Below are 19421 nucleotides of genomic sequence, written 5' to 3'. Positions count from 1 at the left end.
GGGGAGACAGAGCTCAGTATCCTCGCTCATGAAGCAGCCAGAGCTTGACTAGCAGCAGAGCCTGATGCCTTTTTTTTCCTCCCACCGGGCATCACTGGTGATACTTTGAGTCTCCGCTGCAACAATGTCCAACCTGTGTGAGTGGCCCGAGGCGTCAGAGCAGAGTTGAGGGAGAGGAGGAGAGGAGCGGACGTGTGTGTGGCGTTTTGTCATCTGGATGGGAAGTGTTTTTTGGGAGGAGAGACAGAAGAAAGCAGAAGGCAGCCAGGGAAGGGGAACAACTGGCAGCAGCCAATCCCCCCTTCCGCTCTCAGTCTGGAGACGACGGAGGCCACTGGAGTATTTGCTTTTATCTTTCGTTTTTTGTTCTTTTTTTTCCTCATCGCGCTGCTGGGAGGTGCTTTACCTTTTCATTTGCTTGCTCTCTCGGTCCTCTGTCTTCTCATCTATTTCGCCATTTACCTGGTCAACAATTTCTTCTATTTATGAGCCAGACAAGGAGGGGGGAGAGAGGCAGAGAGACAGAGAAAAAGAGAAAGAGAAAGGGGAGGGGGATTTTTTTTACCCCCTTTTATTCTCTTTTTTTTCTCCCCTTCATTCATCCTCCCTTCCCTCTCCATTGCTTCCACTTCCAGCCGTTTCCATCCCTGTGCAGCCCACGCTCCCCCCTCCCTCCCCTGCCTCCCCTCGCCTCCTCCCCTCTCCACTCCGCTCACCGTCCACCCTTAACTTTGGCTACTTTTTGACTCCACCTGTGTTTTCAGTTCCTTACTTTACAAACCTCTAGTCCAGACATTTGAACTTGTCTTTTCTATTTATGCCTTTTCACTTTTGTACCTTTTTCCTATTTCCTATTCCCTCCTTCTCTTTTTTCCTCCCTCCATCCTATGCATCTTTTTTGGCCGATTCTTAATTCTAACCATAGGTAGGTCTATTTAGTGTTTAGTGTCTGTCTCAGTCTTTGTTCCTTTTCTGTGTATGCGAGGTGTATGGTGTGGGGTGCACATGCATTAAACACACACACACACACACATACACCCACTCACACACACACACTGGGGGCTGTAATCTGGCTCTGGTACACGGTGAATCCCCCTCCCATTCTGCACTCAGCTGATTCTCTCCTCATGCCGTGTCATCCTCACATTTCTCCCCTCCTGCAGACTCTAATCTGTGTTTTCTCACTTTGTTTTCGTCTCTTCAGCCACAGTGACTCATCAAGCACACACACAGTGCCCACATCTCCACTGCTTCCTCATCCAAAAGTCTGCATCTCCATTAAAGTGCCTCAAACAGCTCCTTTGTCACTCATTGCCCCTCTTTGTGTCTGTTTTTCGTCCAAACTGTAATAAATTCTGTTTCTGGGTGGAGGTGCGTTCACGTCTCCTCATCTTCCTCTCTGGTGTTTATCAGGTGAAGGTCACACTGAGCCAAGGCCTGATTCATGAGCTCTGTAGTTGAAGCGGATCTCCAGGCCGGCTCCTGTCCATTCTGTCTGGGTGTCATCTGTGTTTACACACTCCTCCTGCCGCCTTCTCCCCCACTCCATCTCTTTCTCTCTTCCTCACCCTCTCTCCCTGTCCCCTCCTCACTCTCTCAGACAGACACGAGCACCCAAAGAGAATGGACTATAAAAAAAGCAGGCCGAGGATTTTCTCCCTTTTTTTCTTCCACCATCACTTTTTTCAACTTTTGCTTGAAGCCTGACTCTCTTTCATCTCCTCATTCCTCCTCCCCTCTATCTCTCTCCATCACTCCCATCCTTCTCTTATTGATTTACTTCTCGTTCCATTTTGTTTTGTCCTACCGCTCACACGTCACCGACTGGCTTGCATCAGAGAGGAGTCGCTCCTTATTTTGCATCTGGGTGACGTTCACTCATCACCTCCTCTCAGTGAAATACAAAGAGGAGGGGGGTGGGCAGATTATTCATGAATAATCCTTTGCATTTCAGGAATATAGCACCTAAAGAGGCTCGGAAGAATTTAGCTGACTGCAAAGACCCTGAATAATTTGGTGTGTGTGCGTGTGTGAGTGTGTGTCAGAGCAGTAGACAGATGCATAGCAAAGTGAAGCAAACCACACAACTCATTTCTTTGTCCATCTCCTTTGTTTATATTTCCACCTTTTTCCTGAAGGAGACTTAATGCCTCTCCTCGTCAGAGCCTGAAGATAATGATGGGAAGTGGGACTTTTGACCAGCTGCCGCCCTCATAAACTGGATTTAGCCGTTTTCCTGTGGAATTACCCTTTAAATCCTGGATTCGACCCCTAATGAAAAAAAGATAATCAGTTATTAAAAACTGTCCTAATTCTGGACTCTCTTTTTGACGTCTTTTTCTAACGGACTGATGCTGATTTCAATATTTCTTTTTCCAACTATTGAACGGTAACGGGATTTCACTAACGCGGATTAAAGACTCAAGAAACTTCTTTGTCTGTTAGTTGATGTGTTAGCCGTGATTCTTACAATCCCTCCGGCCTCCCAAACCCATTAAATCAGTATTTTAATGTTAAGATTTGAATAGGTGAGTACAGAGCTTTAATCCACACTAACTCTTGCATGGACGATGATCTTTGACTGAACCTTTCTCTGTGTAGCTGCTGTTTCTGCATGTGTGTGTGTGTGTGTGTGTGTGTGTGTGTGTGAGATAAATTTAAATTGATTTCTCTGCACCGTCTCTCTTCTCTCAGAGCTTTAAATCTGTCTTTAGTCGTGTGATTTGAGGTCACACGCTCAGCTCTGATGGTGTCTGATAATAGAAAAATGGATCAGGTGCTCTCCACCTGAAGGAGAGGCCACTTCTGCTCATCAAATCACCTGCCGAGTGCTGCTTCACACTCTTATTTAAAGCCCAGGAGTGTGTGTGTGTATGTGAGAGTGTGTGTGAGGACTTTATAGTTAGATCAATAAAGTAATCTCCAAAAAGCAACACACACCAAATCAACCTTTTCTTTTTAACGCATTTATTCTGATGTGCTAAAGAAACACAGTTTTCTGGACTTAGTAGATCTCTCCAGTTTTGTCAGTGTGTTAGTGTGAAATCTGAAGTGTGTTTGTGTGTGTGTTTGCAGCACTTTCACCTCCACACGCCTGCAGACTCCTCATCCATCCATCCATCCATCACAGGTGCAGCCGCAGCGATTGACCCCTTTTCTCTGATTAACTTTCCTATCATTCAGCTGACTCCAGTTTGGATTTACAGCGTGTGTGTGTGTGTGTGTGTGTGTGTGTGTGTGTGTGTGTGTGTGTGTGTGTGTGTGTGTGTGTGTGTGTGCTCAGAGTCAAGGTTATAGCTACATACCTGGGGCCCACCTGGGACCTGCTCTCATAACCCGGGACTATTACCCATGCTGCTGCTGCCGCTCTCGGCACACATGTGACCCTGAAGCTCCTCTCTGAGCTGTAAAATGGACGGTCCTGACACTCAGACGCCTTAGTGCTGAAATAATCAGAGGAATAAGAGCTGTTAGTTTTTATAAAGAGGGGTAACACGCTTCTTGCTGGGATATGATTGTTATTTTGAGCCATCGAGGGAGTTTGGAGTGAGACCAAGCTCACTGAGGGGCTCGCTCTGCAGGGAGATCTGAGAAAAGTTAGCCGAGGATCCTGATTGTGTTTTATTCCTCTTTTGGTGTTGGACCAGAAATCTATGATCTGGAAACATCCCTTTCATGCAAACATGGAAGTGATGGTGCATTTTATCGTTCTGGACCGTGCACAAAAAGCAAACATTTGCTGGTTTGATTCCAGAGTCACCTCTGAGAGCGGCAGCCCATTTTGGATCAGAAACAATTCTTCCTGCCAAAAGAGACGTCGTAGTTAGAGCCTGTCTCTGTGTCTCACTCTGATAATGAACTCTGATAGTGTAAATACTGCAGATGCATCTTATCAAGCTGTAAATCAGCTGTATTCGATGACCAGAGGCCAAGGCCACCTGTCCGTTTGGAGTGTCAGAGAGCGGTTTGATGCCAGCAGCTTGGGTGAAGAAGAAGTCTGCCAGAAGTCTCCAAATGGAGCTTAAGAGATTTCAGAGGCGCCGTGTTTGCAGGCGTCATTGATAAACAGGCCAGGAGAGGAGACAGCAGGGGCTGAGGAGATTCATAATCCTTCCCTCTCTTCCCACTGGTTCTCTTTCTCTCTCCGTGTGTGCTTCCTAATGACACCACGGTACAACTCCTGTGTCTGCCTTCACGAGTCACACAGAAATATTTTGTTGACACAAAACGTTTAGATATTTTTGCGCCAGTTTTCAATACCCAGACTCTATTAACGGTCGATAAGCAACAGATCTTTATGAGTGGGTTTAATGTCACATGATCATTAACCTGAAATCAGCTCAGTGATGCTAGTTTCTGAGTTTATTTGCAGATTGTAACATTGAATACCCATGAGGCAGGCTGGTATTGACCTGACCGGTATTGTTACTGATATCGATATTAAATCCAATATCGTAAATCGACTGGTATTGTTATTAGGTCAAGAGCCAGAAACTTTATTGTTCCAGGAGAACAATACTGATACAGGTGTCGATATTGGGTGCAGATGCAGATGTTTGGTTTTGCTGATTCTGGTGTTTCTACAGAGGCCGATAGTTTCTGTATCCATCTTCACCAAAACTCTGGTATTAGTCCTCATATCAGAGGTAGAAGCTGTTATTGTTACTGTCATTGAAGTTTGATACCGGTGTTGATATCAGCCTATGAACTAAGAAAAAAATGAAGGATTTAATTGAGAAAAATAAAATTTCTGATTTTTCTCCTGATTTGAAAAATCGTGAAACAAAAAAATCCCAGTAGTTATGTATTTTTTTTCTCTAAAATAGTTTCATTATCAGATTCAGGTACAGCTATCAATGTTCAAATCATGTTCTGATACTGAGATTGATATTTGGGACAGATTTTTGATCTCATAGTCAGATATCTACACCATATCTGCTGTGACTGATTTTACTGGTATTGATATAATGGGCTAATTCCAATACAGGTATTTTATACCGATACTGATACAGATATTGCTTATCATTATCACGTATAATGGCTTTGCTTTGGATACAGCTACTGATATTTCTATTTCAAGCAGATACAGGTAGTCTCAGTAATATGAATAAGCTATATAGCTGTTATTTATTTACTGATTGATTGTTTTTTTTTTATCAAAGGAAACATAACCTGGTTTTTATATTGAGGCCAGTACTGATACTAGGATCGATGTTGGAAGCAGTTACTGATAGTAGGATTGATGTTGTGAACAGATACTGATACAGGACTCAATATTAGAGGCAGATACTGACAGAGCTGTTGATGTCAGAATCATTCACTGATACTGGGCTTGATATCAGATGCAGATATTGATACTGGCATTGATACCGTGGGCTATTACAAAAATAGGTATAAATATTTGCGACCGAAACTGTGATTGATAACGTGAATATACAGATACTGACATTTATTCTGGAGGCAGATATTGACGCTTGAGGATAAAGAAGATGCTGGCATTGGTATTTGAGGTAGAAACAGGTATCATCTGTTAAAGCTAGCACTGCTAGTTGAACTAATATTTTAGGCGTATGCTAACTTCAACATGTGAATTAAGTGTGTAGTCTTAACACCTCAGGTCAAATCTGAAAGTTTCCGTTTGTTGTGGATGGCGCGTCTGTCTTTCTTCAGTCTGGATCTGCAGAGCGAGTGAGGAGCCTATGTGGGACGACTTAAAAAGTACATCATATTTTATTGGAAGCACATTCACTTCAAGCCAGCAGAATATGGGTCATGATCTGATATAAAAAGGCTACTCAATAATTCATCTGAGCTGATTAGGACGACTCGTATCGACACAGACATTGTCCATGAGGAAGGATGAGCGTACGCAGCGCAGAGCGGGAAGAAGAGCAACATTTGGGTCCCTCTGTGGGATTAGAGTAAGCTAGGAGACATGCTAACGCAGCCTGGGCGTTTCAGGATAGTGGGGAAGGCCGTCTTTGATGTTTCTACTCCACGTTCGCCCCTGTGTGTGTGTGTGTGTGTATGTGTGTGTGTGTGTCAGAGTGTGACAACGTCTATTCCTGTGACGGGTGTGTTTGCTTCAGATTACATGTTTGCAGGGAGTGTGTGTACGTTGTGTGTGAGGGACCATCACTTTATTAAATATGAAAGGTGCAATCTGTTACCCCGCAGAGACTTTTTTATTATTCATCCACATATTCCAATTAATCATTCATTTACCTAAAGAATGGGACACACACTCTCACCCTGGACACACACTCTGTCATGGACTTGTGTGTATGTGTGTGTGTGTGTGTTTGTCATATATGAGTGGTGTATTATCTGGATTAATAGAAGCTGTTTATTATTCCTCTGATCCAGCACACACTGTAGAGACAGTTTAGCTCTACAGTACATTTGGAGGGGATGTATAATTTATCACACTAGGCTGGATTCTCTTCAAACCGGGCTGTTTCTTCCCAAAACACACACACACACACACACACACACACACACACACACACACACACACACACACACACACACACACACACACACACACACACACACACACACACACACACACTCAGAGTTTGCTGAAGAGAATATAAGATGCATTTAAGCCAATTAAGGAGGCAGACGCATTGTTTTTGTCTAACTGGTTGGATTTTGCTTGTAAATGATAACACAGAAAGCTTTACACAGATTTTAAAGATTCTAAATCCTCCTCGTTTAATCTTATTCAGGCATTCAGAGGGAGGCAGGCTGGAGATAGCGCTCCTTGCCAGAGCTCGGTGTGGTTTTATTGGAGTCTGGCTGACGGTGACCTGCCTCTAACCCTCTGTCCTCCCTGTTCCCTCCACAATAACAGACTGGCAGACGTCAGAAAAACAAGCAACGCCAGACGTCTCTGCAGAGGAGCGAAGAGGAGAAGAGAAGTGAAGCTGCTCCTCAAGGATTTTACCTAAAACTGCTGTGAGTACCTGATTCGGATGCCTCCTTCACACCCTGCTCTGGGAGCGGCACAAACGCAGAATCTCCACACAGAGGAACAAAGCAAATCTAAAACATGCGTTCATCCAAAAGCACAAATATGGTGACATGAAGCAGACATCATAAGACTCTGGCTCTCTGTTTAGGCCTGTAGACCCCTTTACAACCTATAGTAACAAACAGATGTGTGCATGTTTTGGCAACAGAAGTGACATTAAGCTCTGCTCATTCAGATGAGTTTTAGCTCTAAATCAAAACTTGTCTGATTGTTCTGTGGGTGGTTGACAGAATGGATTTTCCATTGTGGACTCGAGCTCTGCAGAATTCTGCAACCAGTGTTATGGAGTAAAGGGTGACCATGCTAACTGGAGACCCTCAGCTGAATGTGTCAGTTAATGTTGTGGTTACAGCGGCTAAAAGAGTCGTTAAACGCATCCTTAGTTATTTTTTATTATAGTATAAGAACTAACTCATCTGATATGTCGTTATGTCTACCTAAAGACAGTTTTGAGGGGTGTACACAGCTGACAGTCACCAGTTAACAGGGTCACACCGAGATAATGACCAAATATGACTTTTAGGACTCATTATGGAAAGTAATTAATAATAAGAAGTTTAAATAATGAATAGAAGAAACAAATTTCATGTTCACAGTTCAACTACAGTATATTGTCAGACCATAAACTATGATCATCACCAATCCTAAAAACTAAATCATCATGATTATTTTGGTAGGTTTAGAGCAGACTCAGACTCAGCGGTCTGTGTGATGGTCTTTGGTTTGGGAGGTTTTCTGCTTTATTGACACAAGTTTACGTCTTTGTATTTGACTTTCAGAACATGTAAACATGTAAACAGGTAATGTAGTTGTTAACACAGAGTGACCTGTGTGTTTGAGCTCCTCTTTGGTGTATAAACTGGATTAATCCACTGATAATATGTCCACTAGCTGGAAGTCTTATACCATCAAAGTGAGTTTTTTTAGGCATAGTTTGCATTTTTTTTTGGTGGTTAAAGGTCCCATATTCTTCTCCTTTTCTGCATTTTAATATGGATCCTTGATGTCTTCATGAAATGGTAGTAACATGTTTTGGTCCAAAAAGCCAATAAATCAAGCACAGCAGCATTGTTTCCAGGCTCTTATAGCCCCTCTGTTCAGAACGCTCTGATTTAGTGGGCGTGGCCTTCATATGTAAATGAGCCACCGCTGATACCGCCCCGCTCTTCAGCATCACTGAGAGCAGCGCCACAAGCTCTGAGTGCACAATGTTTAGAAAACAGCGAAGCTCGTTTACCGTAACATTACAGACTAGAACAACAGGCTAACCGCAGCTAAAGTTAGCATCCTGAAGCTAACACAGAGACAGGGGGGAACACTGAGGAAAAGCTCTTACATCTGCTCCACAGCACACAGCATTTAAAATACTCACATTTCCAGGGTCTGAGGTATGTTGGCAGATGGTTGGTAATGCACCTGGATTCAGGGCCAGTCTATTCGCTAGCCCTCTGTTGTACTGTTCAAAGTTGGAAAAGCAGTCGGCCGTGAAGTGACTAGCACACACATGTACAGTTTTACTGAGTGTAGCTGGAACATTTCCTTGATAAATGAACTCTAGCCACTTAGTCTTGTCTTGTTCCGAGATGGGAAGCTTGTGCATGGAACTATGTAGCTCTTTACGGCCAAAAACAGAGCAGAAATGGCTCTTCAACTTTGGCATTCTCCTCCCCGCTGCTGGAGAGAAATCTCTCCAGCAGCGGGGAGGGGAGTGGGTGGGGAGGGGGTTTGGGGGGTATCTGCTCCAGTGGGCCAATCAGGTCAGACTTGTTCCTGATTGGTCAAAAAAGGGAATCACTGACGGCGTCAAATCCCCAAAATCCAAACAGCTCGTTTTAGGTCAGGATTTTACATTCACAAGCACTACCAATTACAGGATTTGTCATTAAATATCACATTTTGTGGGCTGGGAGGAAAGCCAAAGACCCACAAATTTCACTCAAACACTTAAGAGATTTTTACACAATATGGGACCTTTATCTTCTTTGTGTTGCTTTTCAAAGTGTTGTATTTTGTAGAACTTCTGTAGCCAAAATGTGTAGAGCTGTAAAGGGGTCCGTAGATCCTTCGTAAATCACCTTGTTTCACTTCAAATCCAAGTCCACTTGGCGCCCCCAGCAGGTTTGGAGGACCTTTGCTGTGATGCATTACTTTTCTTCATTTGTGTGATTTTGTCTTTGCTCCGTGTCATTGTGGTTAGTTTGTTTTGCTTTGTTCAGCCTCTTTCTTTCTTTGTAGACTTCTCCCTTTACACATTTTCTGTTTTTACATGAGTTTGTTTATGAAGTCATGGTTATGTTTTTGCCTCTCATTGTTCAGCTCGTCCCTCCCAAAAGAAGCCATTGAGGCTTTTGCAGCACGTTTGTCCTTGTCAGCCTCTGAATGAAGGATTATGATGTCAGAGGAGATAAATGCTCATCAACATCACCTCGTTTCTATAATCTCACCTCCTCGATCAAGAACATCTCTATTTTGCTCCGACAGAGCTGCTCACTCACACATTGTGAGGCGTTCCTACAAGAGAAGAGTTGTTCAATTAATCATGACGGCTAAAACACTTTTATTCCACCGAGCACAGCGGAAGAAGCCACACCCGAACGTGATGCAGGACTAGTTTACTCCCAGAGCTGCAATAAACTCAACTCTGAGTTTATTCAAACTCATCTTTGTGTTCATGATCTCTGAGTGGTGAGATTATTATTCCAGGTGATTAGTTTTGCCTGAGCACAAAGGAGGGATGGTGGACAGGAAGTGTCCGACAGGTGTCAATGTACAGCAAATGTAGATGCTAACTCCTGCTAACTGGTTATTCTTGAAATGCTAGGGGAGTGGAGCTGAGGTGAGCCCACCTGTCAGTGAAATCAGCTGTTTATTTTGCTCAACCCTAATCCTTAACATAATCATAAATAATAAATTTAACTCAACCTCTGTGCAGAGACTCAAGCTGTTTTCATGCAAGGCTACAACCAGGTTTTTTTAATCCGACCTTTAATGGACTTTTCTTGACTTTTGCAGCCTGCCTCAAGTGGACATTCAAGGAACTGCAATTTTCGTATTCCTGCACTGCTTTTATCTTGGTTTATGTCCGATATTTGATGTTAAATGAAGAGTTAATGTGTTTCTTTTGCCGATGCATGCAGGATATTTTCCCATCATGCTTTTCCTCTCCCCGTTTGGTCTGCACACACCTTTAGGAGACAGTCTGTGCAAACAATCGATAGTCATGTTGTCTTTTCTCCTGTGTTGGCTGCAGTTGAGCCTCCCTCAGTCTGAGGCTATGAGAGGGAGAGAGGAGTCCCAGGCTGTACCATCATGCTTCTTCTGAGACGCTGGGATGAGACTTTGGCTGGCAAAACACAAGGTAAGCCCACATCCACGCTCGCTGCTCAGTCTCCTGCTGTAGTCCCTGAAGAGAGAGGCTTGTGTCTCCTGGGTGTGTTTGGAGCCTCTCAGAGTGTGTTTCCTCTTCAGGAGCTGGCTGATGGATGGCTGCTAACTTCTGCAGACTTTATTTGCTTTGCCAGATTTGCTGGAGGGTCAGGCTGAGGGTTCGAGGTGGAGACGGATGGTTCAATCTCTGCGTTTTAGCACACTTTGCACTTTGATCAGCTGCAAACCTGACCCAGCTCCTATCGACTCCCGGCTCATTTACATGGCTCTGCAGGCATTGATCAGGCAATTAAAGGATTTGTCCAATGAGGTTTTTGTGGCAGATGTGTGAAGCGTCCTCATCATCGACTGTGTATGTGAAGGAGGAGTGTGTGAGTGTATTTTGTGTGATAAGATAAAAGCAGACATAACTCTCTCTCTGTGCCTCAGCACCAAATTACGCAGAGAAAATGTATTTTGCCACGAGGGCCCATGAGAGGCCATTATCATATCAGCACATTTCATCGTCTCCTCGTACATTCATCTCCTCACTCCACAGAGTTTCTTCTCCACGTTTCACTTTTTTCTTTCTCCCTTTTCCTGTTTTTCATCTCATCCCTCGCTCCGTAAATCAGCCGTGACGTGTAAGAGACTGAGCAGTGCTGCAGAGGAGACGAGAGGAGAGAGAAACTAAATTTCCTCTTGTTTTTTTTTCACTCTTTTTTTTAAGGCTGTTTCAGAGGGAGGAGGGGGTCTTCCTCAGTCAGCAGCAACAGCATAGCGACGCTGCAGCTCTGTAATAAAGTGCCTCAGCCTCCGCCGCGGCCGTCTGTCGCTCGCTGAAAGTCACAAAGCTGCCTCAGCTGCTGCTGACGCTGCAGATCGTCTCATGCGCCCTTACGTCATAAAACATTAGCATATAAATGAATTAATGGAGGTGCTGAATCTATTAAGAGCCCCACTCCACCTTTCTTTGAAAACAGAGCATTCATACTTTACAGTTACAGATTATTAGTTTAATAGGCCCGCTGCTGTCTCCCTCGCTTACAGAAAAAAGCTGCTTCAAATGGAGACACATTAGAATAATAATGCTCCAGGAGGCTCTAAAAGCTTTATCTCCAACTCGTGTTTACCTAACCGAAATGCAATTTTACCCCCCTAATTATATCAGCACCACTCAGCGCCATTAATTAAGTCAGGCACTAATTTTTCAGTCCAATCCAATTATCAGCAGAGTCTTGTTTGGAGCCCACGTCTCCATCCACACCCCGAGCTGTACGCTGCCGGAGGAGAGAGGACGCAGGTTAAAGCAGATGGATCACCTTCCCCCTCCTGCAGAGAGAGGAAGACACAGCAGCTTTCTGTGGTTGTCTTCCTCCGAGCGTGCTGTTGAGCAGACCCAGCTCCTCCTCATGTGTGCATATTTGGGGTTAAAACTTCAGAAGTGACACCAATCTTTCTGCACACAGTGGCTCTTTATTTTCCCCTTCGAATGCACCCACTGAAAACTGGAGCAGAGTGAGGAGTCGGGGAGTTTGGAGGCTTTTTGATGAAGGAGAGGAAAAAGAAGAGAGGGTGTGTGCAGATATGTGTTTGAATGCGCTTTTTCTAATTTTTGTCAATTCTATTCTGGCATCAGACGAGCTCAGCAGGGTCTGGGTTTATCTCAGACTCATTTAAATAAATCTTCATCAGGTGATGAGTCCAACTATCAGATTAACCTCTGTGATAGAATAGCTTGGGTTTAAGTCTCAGTCTAATTGGTTCATGTAATATTTACGATATTTAAGTGAAGGCCCACATGTTAAAACCTGACCTGAGAACATGCCGGCATCAATCCAGTTGCAAAACAGCTGATCAATAGAGCTTCAGTCAGGTCGGTCTCCGCTGCGGAGCGCTCACATAAGTCACCTGGAAAGAGCCTGCAGTGCCCATCATTAGCTGAGCGCTGCACTTCCAACATTTGCTTTGGTGGCATCTGTTATTTTCTGGCGTGTGATCAGATGCTGCTGTGAGGAGGCTTCAGGTGGAGTCCCTGTTTGTGTTCCAGCAGCTGGATTTATCTAAGGCTGAGGAAGTAAAACCGTTCAAACGTCTTTTTATCGATGAATTGATTGATTGATCACCCCAGGGGAAACGTCACATCTTCATTTTTGTCAGAATTTGGAGCTTGGCCCAGTTTTCTGATTTTTATAGACTGAACTCCGAGCTCTGAGCGTCTGAGGGGAACTATAAGGTCATAATACACAAGCTTTGTGTCGTCACATCAAACTTTTTGTAGTGTGCATCTTTATTTTCCCTCTGAAAATAGTGTGAAAGAAAAAGCCTGAAAAGTTTTCAGAGGAAGCGTGTAGATTATTAATGTAAAGATGGCTGCAGACATGTCTCAATGTGTTATACCTGAGTGTTAAATAACACAAATCTCAGCAACATGTTGGAGTTCGGGGAATTGTCTTTTTATGGTCTGTTAGTCAACCTGGAAGATGAAAAGTGTGACGAACTGTTGTTCAGACTTCGTCCTCGAAATGTTATCAAAAACCAATTTAGTGGGAAAAACAAGAAAATCAGAAAAAAAGAGGTGAAATGATTTTAAGCAGGTTTTTAGTTTGTGATCAATCTCAGATCTTCTGCACATGAAGCCTGCATCGGATCAGCTGACGTCTTGTTTTCGCCTAGAGGTTGTGTGGCTGAAGCAGCAGAATGATTTGTGTGTGTGCGTGTGTGTGTGTGTGTGTGTGTGTGTGTGTGTGTGTGTGTGTGTGTGTGTGTTTGTAAGCCACAGGTCAGCATCTTTCCACAGACACACGATCGACAGGAAACACCTGATGCAGAGTTGGTGGGGGGTTGCAGGATTGCAGTATTCTCTGTTTCTTCTCTGAATGAAGCTGAAGCTGAGGATTAAAGCAGGAAGGAAGCTTTAAAACAGTGAAATGTGGATTATTGAGTTATTATTGAGCTATTTCTGATCAGTAGACTGTTTCTTTTCCTCCGTTTGCTCACACAGACTCTGCGTTCGAGCTCTCTCCTCTCTTTGGTTTCTGATAACACCACCTGTGTCAGAGCTCTGATTAACGCCGCACTAACAGCACAGCTTGATGAATGTCTGCTTGTGCAGAAGTTTCATTGAAGTCATAACGTTCAAGCTTCTTTTTCCTCCTCTCCGCTCCACTTAGCTGCACTTTTCTTTCCCATTATGAAGACTGAGCCCGACCATAAATCAGTCTGCGGCAGAAAAAGGATTTATTCTCCCACAGAACCAGGACTGAGAGACGCCCCCTGTGTTATTACTGCTGCACACGTATGAAAAAGATGATTCAGGGTGTGTTTTTAAACAACAAAAATAAAAGAGCTCTCACACACACACACACACACACACACACACACACACACACACACACACACACACACACACACACACACACACACACACTCTTCAAGGAGACCTGGAGGATGTAGATTTGTTGTTATCACTGTCCAGAGATGTCTGTAAATACTCTGACTCTGTGACGTTACTCCACAGAGCTGTCACAGATCATGCTCACCTCACTCACCTCGCCCTGGGCACAGCTCTGCCCTGACCACTGCCTTGCAGGCTCTGGGCCTCAGCCTGGAGCTCCTGCAGCCTCTCTCTGCCTCTCTTTGACTCTCTCTGCCTCTTCCTCTCAGCAGATAATGTTAAAAGTTATTGATTGGGTTGTGTTAAGGAAAAATGCCCCCAGGGAGCTCAGCAGAAGAACTCCCGATGGGGAGCTAATGTCTCTCTGAGGGACCTCATCCGTGTTCTGTCAGAGCCATGAAATGTGGCGCCAGGCCGCAGAGAGAGGGAGAGAGAAAGGAGGTGGGAATGGAGAAAGTGAAGAGGTGTTGTGTGCTCCTCTGTCTTGTAATGAACGGAGCGATGCTGTAACACCTCCCTCCCTACAGAGAGACAAAGGCAGAGCGAGGAGATTGTGAAGTGAACTGTTGTCAGAGATCCAAACATAATAGGTTTGTCAAAGTGTTCCTGATTAAACCGGCTGCACCTGAAGACGCTGCAGCTCTCATGCAGCCGTTTACTCTCTTCTGCCCATTTAGTCGATTGTTCCCGTTCGCATCTTGCATTGATTCCCTAAAGCCGGAGCCCAACTTTCAGAAGTATTGAAAACGCTGCAAGCGCTCCGACTGCTCGATTGTGAAAACTCCTGACAAACGTTTCTTTCCACCCGAGGTTTTGTAGCTATGGATGAATTATGGATCGATTTCCGCACACTGTCACTTGATGGAAATGTGGCGCTGTGTTGGTTGTCTCTCAAATATCTCTGCAAACTCTGGAGGGATTCTGGGAAAACTCTGAGCAGAGGATGCAGCAGGGAAGGAAACTGAAGTATATCACTTCAGGTTTCTTAAATCAGTAAGTCTACTTAATCAGGTTTTATCAGATGTTCATTCAGAGACTTCTGATGCTTCCTGTTAGCAGATTGTTTAAAGGCCACCTCAGTGTGTCTGAAGTTGAGCTCTACGTCTTTCTGCCGTCATTGTTTATTCTGACTCCTCTCAGGTGAACAATAACTCTGACTCTCTGTGCTCTTCTCCTTTTATTGTTGCCACACCTCAGGCTCATAGTATTTGGCCATGCAGTGTTTTATGTCATTCTTGCATGCCCAAAACTGCAGATTAGTTTCCCAAAAAGCAAAGAAAAAAGCTGAGAAACCTGGAAGAGGATGAAGAAACAGAAAGACTCCACGAGACATGAAGTTAGTTATAAACATGCAAAGTGAGTCTGTGTAGGAGCAGAGATTTCTTTATTCCCTCATTAGAGTCATAAAAAGCAAACAGTTTAAAGCAGCAGCAGGAAAATGATGGTAGATACATGCACCACGCCTGACTGACTCACTGAGACGCTCCATTACACTTAATGTTAATAAGAGTCAGTGGAGGGAGGAGAGGCAATGGACCTGAAGAGTCCCAGGCTGCTGGGTCTACAGGACGTCCGCAGCCAGAACGAGCACTCAGCCGGAGAACCAAGCTGTTGTGACTCAAACATGTGCTGACCATAAACCCCTCTGAGGTGTTATCAGGGCCGGGCAGACGTGTAAGAAGCAGTTCTTATTGTGGTGCTATGGTGAGAGGAAGAGCTCTGATGAGTGAGAATGAGAGGAAACAACGAGCAGGAAGACATTCAGGAGTCTGACGTGTGGAGAGAGGAGGCCCAGCTCTGCTTTGACTCTAGGATGATGGTTTATTTCATTTTAACTCTGCAGCAATTTTATCATCTGTCAAGACAAACCTGCCCTCTGACATTATCAGTAACTGCTGCCAAAGTGTCTGATATCTTTTATGAAGCACCACCGGCCTCAGGGGGACAGAAGATACGTCTGTGGTTTCACAGAGCAGCGTAAGCTCTCATCTGCGTATAGCGTGACTGTGTGTGTGTGAGAGGAGGAGGATTGAGCATGTGTGTGTCGAGGGGACGTGGAGTTTTCTCCTCATTTCTAGAATATTTTCATGAGTACATGTGTGCAGCGTGAACTTACCAGAGCGAGTGAGGTGAGGATCTGCCGTGCAGGATCTGTTTATACATCCTGTGATCTCCAGTAATCTGTGGCAAAGACTCACTGGTGTTATCACCTGTATGCAAGAGTGTGCAACAACAATGACAATAAGAACATGATTTTACAGAAAGGAGAGAGCAGAGCGCAGAGGTTTGAGGACAGATAGATGTAAAGTACGGTGAAGTGTGATGCCTCCTCGCTGCAGACAACTTTTAAAGGACTTGAAAAACAGTTGTAGTTAAATTGGAGGACTTTTCTCCTTCACTAAATATTTTCAGTATGTTTTGCATTTAATAGTCATGTTATTAACAGCCGTGCCTGTTCCTCCTTGTGTAACCAAACAGAGATCTATAATCTGTTTCTGCAGAAGATTACATGCTTGATTTAAATCCACTTTTCAGTAAAGCTCTTGCTTTGTAGTGTTTCCTCTGAGTGTGACTCTTTTATAGCATTATGTTTTGTCAAAGACAACATTGCATTTCCATGTCACAGAGTTTTTCAGTTGAACGGTCCCAAATTATGAAAAACTGTGAAGGACGATTTGAATAAATAGACAAACTTACCATTATCATTGTGGGAGAGGGCAGAGGTGCTTAAAATGAATGTGCCCCCTAAATTAACTTTTATTTTTTTCTGCTTTCCCCTTAGAAATCCCTCAGAAATGATTCAAAGAGATTAATATATTATTTTCTTTGTTTCTATGGAAAGATAAAAAAAAAAAAAACAAGAATTAGTCTAAAAAGATTGTCTGTCCCTTTAAAGAAGGGTGGACTAGGGGTACCAGATGCGTACACATATTATTTAGCATATAAAAACCCTGCTATTTTATACAATACATAAACAACTGAAAATTAATGGTCTATCCTTGCCCTCCTGTCTTACATGGAAAAATTCATTATTTACGGCTGGCGGGAAACTGATTAGCAATGATATATGGTTAGATAAAAATGTCACTGAGCTGGGCCACATACTCAGTTGTAATGGAGATGTGCAGTTTTCATGAACTTAGGGTAAAATTTGGCCGAAACAACTTGGATACCTTCCATTATTTACATTTGAAGTCCATCATATATAGTGATGGGAGAGAGATTTAGGTCTACATCTTACAGCAAAGCAGTGGGAAGCGATTTTGAATCGCTCAAATTATCTCTCTAAATGTGTAAGGTAAAAATTAATACAAATAGAGATTTTGAATGGATCCTACATTACTCTACATAAACTTAAGAAAAAGAACTGTAATGTTTCCAGTAATTGTTAGCATGGGTGTGGGGTGATCAGAGACTGTACAAAAAATGGTCATCTTGCTTGGCTCGAAGTGAGGTCGCCACAAAAAAACTGCTCCCCCTGGTGGCTGGCTGCAGTATAGGTTAAAAAATCTGGCTTTCCAGCCATTCCAGATGGGCTGTGGTCAAACTTTTAAAAATTAATACTCCTCGTAGAAATGTTTCTCACGCCTGATAGTTGCAGTGATTTGAAGATACCATTTGGCTGTCTTGTATTCAAGTCCTCTTTTTTTCTGAGAAGTTTCATTTTTGGTAGTTATACAAGGTTAAAAACGAGGCTTTACGTCACGTTTAACAATGATTGACAGCTGCCATTTTTGTGTAATTTTTTGGGGGATTGTAAATTATGTCAGGAGGTAGAGTCAAGAAGTGATTAGACTCTTGAAAGAAAAAAAATACATCATTTTTGTCACCCAGTTCCACTCAGATTCTCCCAGAATCCCTCACAGTCTCTACTGCGCAGACTCTGGCTGCACAGCTGCTTCAGTGGCTGCGCCTGTGACGGGGTATTTTGGCTTCAAAACCGTACAATGGTAAATGGCGGAGCCACGCTGTCCACTCTATATACAGTCTATGGGGATGATGGGTACTCTTATGCATTTACATTGGCACTGCCCAAAAGTACAGACATTTTGGTTGAGTGTCAAAGATTTTCACATTATTTAATATTAATTTTACACAATGTCTAGCAGTGGGTCTATTTGGAATTGAAATCTATGGAACAAGCAACGTCTGTTTTCCAAGATCACAAAAATCTGTTGATTCAAATTATGTCACTGTTGAATAAGAAGCAAACAGGTGGGGAAACACAGTGATATATATGCATTTAAAATGATATACTGTTATGTCTAACTGTTCTTTCTGTATATGTTCATGTTTTCGTTGTTTTTTTATTTCATTGTGTCTGAAGTTTGCTGCACATTTACACAGGTTGTATGCTGCTATTTGAATTGGTGCTCCTGTTAGATTATGGTGGGTCTGGTTGTCTTTCTCCCAACCAAAGGTACTCATTTTACAGTAGTCACTCAACTGTGAACATGTTGTATTTATGTGTGACTCTGCACTCTCTGTCTTTTTCCTGGTACTGGTGGGTTGGGACTGGGCCCCTTAACCACTTAGCGCAAAGCCAGTCAGGGCTTCAGGGCTTACCTCACTGTACTGGCCTTCTCCCTCTCTTTGTGGAGTGTGTGTGCGTACGTGTAAATTTTTTATTTGTTTTTTTTTCTGGTATCATTTCTCATGTACAAGAAATATTGCATAAAGTTTTGTCACAGAAACATCTGCGTGTATGTGTGAGTTTGTGTGTGTGTGTGTGTGTGTGTGTGTGTGTGTGTGTGTGTGTGTGTGTGTGTGTGTGTGTGTGTGTGTGTGTGTGTGTGATTGGTCAGTGCTCATGTTGAGTGTGTGTAAGCATGTTTTTTCTTTCACTGCAGCATCTGTCGGGATTGTGAGCGAGCTGAAAAAAAAATCAATCAGGGAGAGTGACGAAGAATAGGAGAGTACAGAAGAAGGCAATAACACACACACACACACACACACACACACACACACACACATACACATACACACACACACACACTGCAGTGAGACATTGTAAATAAAAAGGGGTTAAACTAAAGCAGGGCGAGCTGTGATCACTCCTCCTGTTTCCTCTCCTCCCTTCATCACCTTTGTCATCTCCTTCTTCTCCTCCCTGCCTTCCTCTTAGTGTCTCTTCCCCCCTTCTTTCTTGCGGAGCTTTAATTAAAACCGGGGTGTATCAGGGGATTGTGTTACGGTGGTGATTTAAACCAAGGAGCCGTCATAAACGTAACATTACTGTCAGACCAAAGCAAATTCTATCAGCCGCGCTCAGATTTGCAGCGCTGGCTGTTTTCCTAAAGACTTTTACACTGGAGCCAACATCCTCACCTCCACCTCTTTATCTTTATTTCTATTTTTAGTGTGAGGTCAGAGGTCAACACACTGAGCTGGAGCAGAGCCCTCTGATGGTCCCTAAAAGTTTGAGGCAGATAGATGTCCTAAAAGATCAGACAGACTCGAGTGAATTGAAGAAGAATCACTGTGGTTCACTGTGTATGTGTTTGAAATGTTTTGGGTCAGGCTGTGAACATGTTTATTTCTGCTGTAAAGATTGGCTTTCTGAATAGGTGTGTACATGGTTTTTTGGTGTTTCTGCTGCCAGTCTGTACTGGATGCTTAAAG

At 43.5% G+C, this 19421-nt stretch overlaps 1 protein-coding gene across 1 annotated transcript in view; it reads left to right on the top strand.

Moving 5' to 3' along the window:
• The window catches only part of grin2ba (glutamate receptor, ionotropic, N-methyl D-aspartate 2B, genome duplicate a), a 139006-nt gene continuing 119585 nt past the window's right edge, over positions 1-19421 (top strand). The window contains exons 1-4 of the mRNA XM_074695756.1: positions 1-925; positions 2139-2528; positions 6857-6960; positions 10287-10394. Of these exons, the coding sequence (XP_074551857.1) occupies positions 10368-10394 (27 nt within the window). The 5' untranslated portion in view covers positions 1-925; positions 2139-2528; positions 6857-6960; positions 10287-10367. The remainder of the gene's footprint in view (positions 926-2138; positions 2529-6856; positions 6961-10286; positions 10395-19421) is intronic.

Source organism: Halichoeres trimaculatus, unplaced genomic scaffold (genome assembly GCF_033239565.1).
Source record: "Halichoeres trimaculatus isolate MK-OKI-2021-1 unplaced genomic scaffold, fHalTri1.1 fHalTri1_scaffold_20, whole genome shotgun sequence".
Classification (NCBI taxonomy): Eukaryota; Metazoa; Chordata; class Actinopteri; order Labriformes; family Labridae; genus Halichoeres; species Halichoeres trimaculatus.
Note: the sequence above shows the minus strand (reverse complement) of the source record. Positions and strands in the feature narration are given on the sequence as shown.